General features: G+C 34.2%; 1 protein-coding gene across 1 annotated transcript; it reads right to left on the reverse strand.

Annotated features, from left to right (window-relative positions):
• Positions 1-5,888: 5,888 nt before the first annotated feature.
• LOC126882377 (uncharacterized) lies at positions 5,889-6,769 on the reverse strand. The gene is made up of 2 exons (XM_050647300.1): positions 6,695-6,769; positions 5,889-6,524 (listed from the first exon to the last, which is right to left on the reverse strand). The coding sequence occupies exons 1-2, from the start codon at positions 6,699-6,701 to the stop codon at positions 5,947-5,949; spliced, it is 585 nt and encodes a 194-aa protein (XP_050503257.1). The 5' UTR covers positions 6,702-6,769; the 3' UTR covers positions 5,889-5,946.
• Positions 6,770-7,116: the final 347 nt, after the last annotated feature.

Here is a 7,116-nt window from a genome sequence, read left to right on the forward strand (position 1 = left end):
GTCCGTATTCTCTACTTATATCTCATATGCGCGACATTATTCTTTGCAAACCATCTAGACTGTCTGCAAAAACTACAGCGTCGTCGGCATATCTAATGTTGTTCAGACGCACTCCATTGACTAATACGCCTTCCTGTAGTTCTCCCAGCGCTTGCGCGAAGATACATTCAGAGTATATATTAAACAGCACCGGGGACAGGATGCATCCTTGCCTCACTCCTCTATCTATGGAGACTGCCTCTGTCAATTGGTCATCCACTTTAATATTGGCAGTTTGGTTGTAATACAAATTATATATGATTCTCAAGTCTCTATCATCTACTCCCGCTTCCTTCAAGATGTTTATGAGTTTATCATGTTTTACTCTATCAAACGCCTTTTTGTAGTCGATAAAACAAATACACACGTCACAGTTAACATCCCTGCATCTTTGCATAAGCACTTGGACAGCGAATAGAGCCTCTCGGGTGCCTAAGGCATCGCGGAATCCAAACTGCGTCCGTGATATCGGTTCTTCGCATTTTAATATATTCTGCCGTGTATTACTTTCAGAAACGTTTTGAGTAAGTGGCTCATTAGGCTAATTGTTCTGTAGTTTTCACATGTTCTGGCATTTACTTTTTTGGGTAAAGTTATGAAGGTCGGCTTTAACCAGCTTTGGGGTATTTTTCCAATTACGTATATTTTGTTGAATACAGTTGTTATCCATTTTATTCCTTGTTCATCCATAATAGGTCTGGATTCCGCATATGAAAAAAAGTTGAATAATAGCAAGCTGAAAATTTGTTAATAGCTTAAGGGTGTCTATTCGGACAAACTTTGATATATGGGAACACTGGAACAGGAGAAGTTTTAATTGTGGTTTAACAGGTTAAAAATTTGGAACGGTCAGACCACGAAAACGGCAAATGTATTTTATCCGACAGAACAGACTTAAACTCTACGAACAGAGATTAAACTCTCATGCAAAAATCAGACTGCTATTTATCACCAAATGGGCGTTTTAATTAGTGGAAAATTTAGAATATGTCAAATGATAGGAATTATAACAAGTGATAAATAGCAGTCTGATTTTTGCATGAGAGTTTAATCTCTGTTCGGAGAGTTTAAGTCTGTTCTGTCGGACAAAATAAATGTGCTGGTAGGGGAGCAAAGTATGCTAAATGTGCAGTCACTCGAGCGTTATGAGGACCTATTGGGTTGTGAAGAGTAGATCCTAAAACCAAAAAAAGTTAAGTAAAGCTTTCCATTTTAGTGGGGACTTTCCATTTTTAATTTAATCTTCCATTTCCAACAATCGTTTTTTTAGATTATAGCGCCATCTATCCATAATTCGAAAAAATGTCTTGAATAAAAGTTACTTATTTTTACGTAAGGAATCCAAATCTGCAATAAAAAATGAGGGCCCCCATTTAAGATTTTAAAGTAATCCCCCACCCCCACTCTGTGGGGGTCGTGTTTGGTACCATTCGATAGATTTTTCAAAAATATTGAATAAGTGTATTTTTCAAAATCCACGAGGAAAATAAACTTCCTGTAGCTGGCTGTATACCGTAAATCACAAAAATACCAAGTTTCTTGTAAAAGGTATATATTAAAATACCCTAAATAAGGGTCACAATACAAAACGTTTTCGGATTAAGGAATCCATCATCAGTGTTTAAAAGCCCTAAATTAAGTATAACCTAATTAAATGAGATAAAAGTTAAAATTGACAGAGGTTTTCAAGAACAAGAGGTCATACTTACAAAATTTGCATGCCTGAGCCACCAAAATGTATAGGGTAAAAACCCTTTAAATGTAAATAATAAAGATATTTTACATATTTATGTAAAATATCTTTATTATTTGCATTTAAAGGGTTTTTACCCTATACATTTTGGTGGCTCAGGCATGCAAATTTTGTAAGTATGACCTCTTGTTCTTGAAAACCTCTGTCAATTTTAACTTTTATCTCATTTAATTAGGTTATACTTAATTTTAGGGCTTTTAAACACTGATGATGGATTCCTTAATCCGAAAACGTTTTGTATTGTGACCCTTATTTAGGGTATTTTAATATATACCTTTTACAAGAAATTTGGTATTTTTGTATTTTTCAGTTTTTCGATCTGATGTTCATTTCGAGAAATATCGCGGGATTCGTATTTAAAATTTTAAATTTACCTCCCACCCCTCTCCGTGAGAAGTCGTGTTTGGTATCATTCGATAGATTTTTGAAAAATATTGAGAATGTTTTTTTTTATTTTTTCGATCTGTCATTCATTTCGCGAATTATTCGCTTTTTTCTTGTGAAACTTTGGGACTCACCCATTTCCTTACGCCCCCCGCTCAAATCGTCAGATTTTTGAAATATACACTGTTTTGCATGTACTTTACTTACATTATCTTAATCTGACGATTTCGAGTTTTTCTAAGGAGAGATTTTTTTTTTCGGGCCCCCCTAACGAACTCCCCTGCATTAAGAGCCAATATATGGTAGGGGTACATTTTCAGGGTTCAAGGTTTCTCCCCATGTAATAATCTGACGCGCTCGAGTAACTGCAAAAATCCCCGCTTGGGCTCCCCTACCATGCCGTTTTCGTGGTCTGACCGTTCCAAATTTTTAACCTGTTCCACAATTAAAACTGCCCCTGTTACAGTGTTCTCATATATCAAAGCTTATCCGACTAGACACCCTTAAGCTATTAACAAATTTTCAGCTTGCTATTAATCAATTTTTTTTTCATACGCGGGATCCAGACCCATAAGTTTTAGGAATTCTACATAAAACTGATCAGGCCCTACAGCTTTACCATGTTTAGTTGTTTTAATAGCTGACGTGACTTTCTTCAATGGTAATCAGGGGTGTTGTTTGGCATTCAGTGTCTTCAATGGTTATGGTTATAGCCAACCGTTATTAGTGGAATCGCCACTAGAAGAAGAAGAACACGAAGAAGAAGATCAAGAATAGATCAATCAAGAGCAGCCTTTATGAAGATGAAGAGCATTCAGTGTAACCAAAGACTAAATCTGCAAATTCGATACCGGATAGTAAAATGTTTTATCTAGGTACTCTATTCTTATTTATGGTACCGAAACCTGCATTTTTAATGCTGACTTAGAGAAATGGACTGGACCTGTTTTGCACAGAATAAGAAGAGACCGAGAAAGACAGCAAATTTGGGGCACATACTTTTTTTTATGGCATATAGGTACATTAGTCACTCAGCCAGGGGCACATACTTAGAAATTATAAGTACGAGTTATTGTAGCTGATTATGAATGCTGAAAATATTTTCGACTGGACCGGGTTAAACATACAGACGCTTCTAAGAAAAGCAGACGAATTTTCAATGGTTATAGCCAACCTTAATTAATCGAGTCGGCACTACAAGAATAAGAAGATGACGTGTATGGATTCATATTATACAAAACAGAAAACAATCTCACAAGAATTGTGAACTATAATTGTGAATCTTGTGAACTATATTTTGTGTATTATATGTATATGTACCTTTGAATACTATATACTTACAGGGTTGCGAAAAAGTCTGGCAACACGGTAATTTCTCGGAAACCGCTAGAACGATTTTTATAGATTTTGGTGGATAAGGGTATTTTAATGCGGCCGATATTATAATGGAAATTACATTGTTGCCAGATCTTCGATTTTTCTGGAAATCTAATTAATTTTCTTATTTTAAATAGAACACCGTGTATATTATTTGCGTTTTAAGGTCCTTAAGAAATACTAATTATTTTTCATGATATATTCCCTATACCCAAACGCCATAATTTCGGAGTTATTGATACATTTATTACAAAAAGAAATGTGTGAACAAATTATAAAAATCCACTTTTTCGGCCCGGGTAGACAATATTTTAGGTTTGTTGGATCATTGGGAACAAAAAAGGTCTGTTGTAATTTTCTTCTAAAGTTAATCGTTTCTGAGTTATAAACAATTTAAAACTGAAAAAGTCGAAAAATGACGATTTTCAAGGTTCAAAAAGATAAGTAAAAAAAAATATTTTTGAAATTACGAAGAACCTACATTAAATCTCAAACCTTCTTCTATCAGGTCACTATAAGAATTTTTGGCACAGTCTGTTCTAAAATACTGTTTTTTTTTTTATTATTAATGAAGCGCATATGAGAGGACGGGGGATTACAACTAAAAAACAATATTTTAAAATTAAATAAGTCCAAATTATTTATCGGTAACTGATAAAATAAGGTTTGAACTTGAATTTATATCCCTTTGCAGCCCGAATTATGTTATTCGCAGTAAAATATATTTTTCAACAAAAATTGTGTTACAGTCGAACCCGCTTATTGGAATAGCCTTCGTGCCAAGTAAAAATATTCCTAAAACCGGGATATTCTAATAACTGATCATAGGTGGCTAATAGAAACGTTTCGGGACCTCAAATTTCTATTCCTTAAACCGGGATATTCTTATAACAGGTATTCTAATAAGCGGGTTCGACTGTATTTGCTCTAAAATTTAACACCAAAAATTTGAAATAATTTTTTTTATGACACCTTCGTGGAGTTTGGAGGTGGTTCCATGGTGGAACCACAGGGAAATAAATATGAATTAAAAAAAGTTATTTATTTCGCATGAAAATTACAAAAACAATTACAACCAGAGGAAATATGTATGAATTCAAAAAAGTTATTGTTATTTTTTATGAAAACTTAAAAAGCAATTAGATTTATCCGTGAGACAAAGCCCAACTTTACATGGGGAACAGTGCCATCTAGTTTTATGAGGTTGGTTTCTAGTGCTACGGTGAGCACATCGAACTTTATTGCCATGAATGGGCATATGAGCAGCTTTGTTGGTGCGTATTTCAATGGGAAACTGAATTTTAAATTTATTCGTCACATCTGCTTTGGAACTTGGTCTTCCTCTTTGGGGATTGGAAGGATCAGCTCCTATCAAACCTGCAGATACTGCTAAATGAAAAACTTTGAGAGTAATTGATGGTGTTTGAGATCTTTCTTTGAATATGATATATGCGTTTACAATTGTTAGATCAACAAAGTGCCAGAAAATTCGATGCCACCATTTTTTAGATTTACGATCTATTGCATAGCAAGCCTTGTACATGTCTGATTTGTCTACATAACCCATATGTTTATTATAATCTGTCACCACTGTAAGACCAGTAAAAGTTTTTTTGGAGCCATCTTTTTTTTTCTTGAGATTTCCTGCATATCTTCAGGGTTATGAAAATTGCTCAAGAAATGAACAGATTTGTTATCCATCCATTTTGTTGCCAATATGCCCCCATTACTAATTTTCCAACATGTGTCACCACGTTTCATTGATTTATCGTTAGAGAAATCTTTGGGCAAAAATTTTGTATTCAGCTTTGCTGTTCCACAAGCATATATATATTGGGCCCGTAGTTCTTTTAAGAGTAGATAAGAAGTAAAAAAATTGTCCATATATACTTCATGGCACTTACCAGCAAGAGTACTTGTTAAATCTTTGACCACTCTAGCCCCTAACCTTTTTTCTGCAAGATCATCTGTTTTACCTGTATAAATTTGGAATTGCGAAACAAAACCAGATTCATTTGCTCACACCCATACTTTATAACCCCTTTTTGTCGGTTTTTTCGGCATGTATTGTCGTAGTGAGCTTCGCCCCTTGAACTTAATCATTCCTTCATCAACTGACTGGCATTTACTTGGATTATAATACTTCTCAAATGTTTCCGTCAATCTATCTATCATTGGTCTTACTTTATACAATTTGTCGTAATCATTAGCACCTTTTTTAGGAGCAATAATGTTGTCATTTAGGTGCATGTTACCCAAAAACCAATCAAACCGATTTCGAGACATAGCAGATGATATATAGGTGTCCCGTAAATCAGATCTTGCAGACCAATAATCCCTGTAACTTGGATCTTTTTTAATACCCATAAGAATATTGATTCCTAAGAAACATTTTATTTCTTCTTTTGTTGTTGGAATAAATTGTTTATTTTTTGGGTTGCATACAAGTTAGTCTGAAATACTAATGTATCCAAAAGTTCCTCTGAAAAAAGAAGCATAAATATATCCAGCGGTTCTTCTATCTCTTCGGGTACATTAGGACCTACATCACTTACAAAAGCTGAAGGACTCTTACCAAATTTTTTTGAATCATCGCACCACACAACGACCTTTTCTTCATTCTTAGGTTTCTTTTTACTTTTGTTTTTTGTATTTGTGTCTTGTATTTTTTTTGTTCGTTTTCTTTTCCTATTATTGACTCTAGTTTCGTCTTCACTTGATTCTTGATGACTTGATTCTATTTCAATGTCCGTACCAGTGTCTTCATTTTCCCCAGTATTTTGTATTTCTTGAAGATCATCTTCAATAACAAATGATTCATCATTGGTATCATCGGAAGGTTCATCCCCTCGTCCATCATCATCTGAATCTATTTCGGAAGCTTCTGATTCTTCTCCGGATGGTATCTCTTCAATAAGTTGAAATACCTCATCAGCTTCGAGAGCTTCAAGCTCTCTAAAGAAACGGTTTCCTGAAACAATAAAAACAAATATTTATATTATGCTAATAATAGGCTTTGTGGGTCCACATGGAATCACATATTTGGAAAGCAAAAAAACAACATATTTATGAAAAAATATAAAAACTTTTTGTAACAACTCTAAAATAACATCAATATGTATAGATTTATGATTCACTTACCTCGCATATCTTTTATTTGCGTAGTTTAAATAAAACAATACGTTATGCGTGACAAAAAGAAAAAATGTAACATACCTATATCAACCACTCCTTGAAACAAACTGAAGCCACAAAAAAAGTCGCCGCATTAGCGATCTAAAACACAAAATGGTAGGGGATACCGATCTGAACGTGGTTCCGGCAAGCGTTTACTGGGAAAGGATTTAGAAATTTATGAATTTGTGGTTCCGCTGTGGAACCACTTGCCCGCAAAGGGATATACTACACAGTTCAAAAAATAATATTGTTTAATTGTGTTTTTAAACCTAGAAACTCGTCTTTTTTCAATTTTTTTTTTCAGTTTTAAATTATTTATATCTCGGAAACGATTAACTTTAAAAGAAAATTACAAAAGACCTTTTTTATTCCCAATGATCCAAAGA

This window comes from Diabrotica virgifera, chromosome 1 (assembly GCF_917563875.1).
Source record: "Diabrotica virgifera virgifera chromosome 1, PGI_DIABVI_V3a".
Taxonomy (NCBI): domain Eukaryota; kingdom Metazoa; phylum Arthropoda; class Insecta; order Coleoptera; family Chrysomelidae; genus Diabrotica; species Diabrotica virgifera.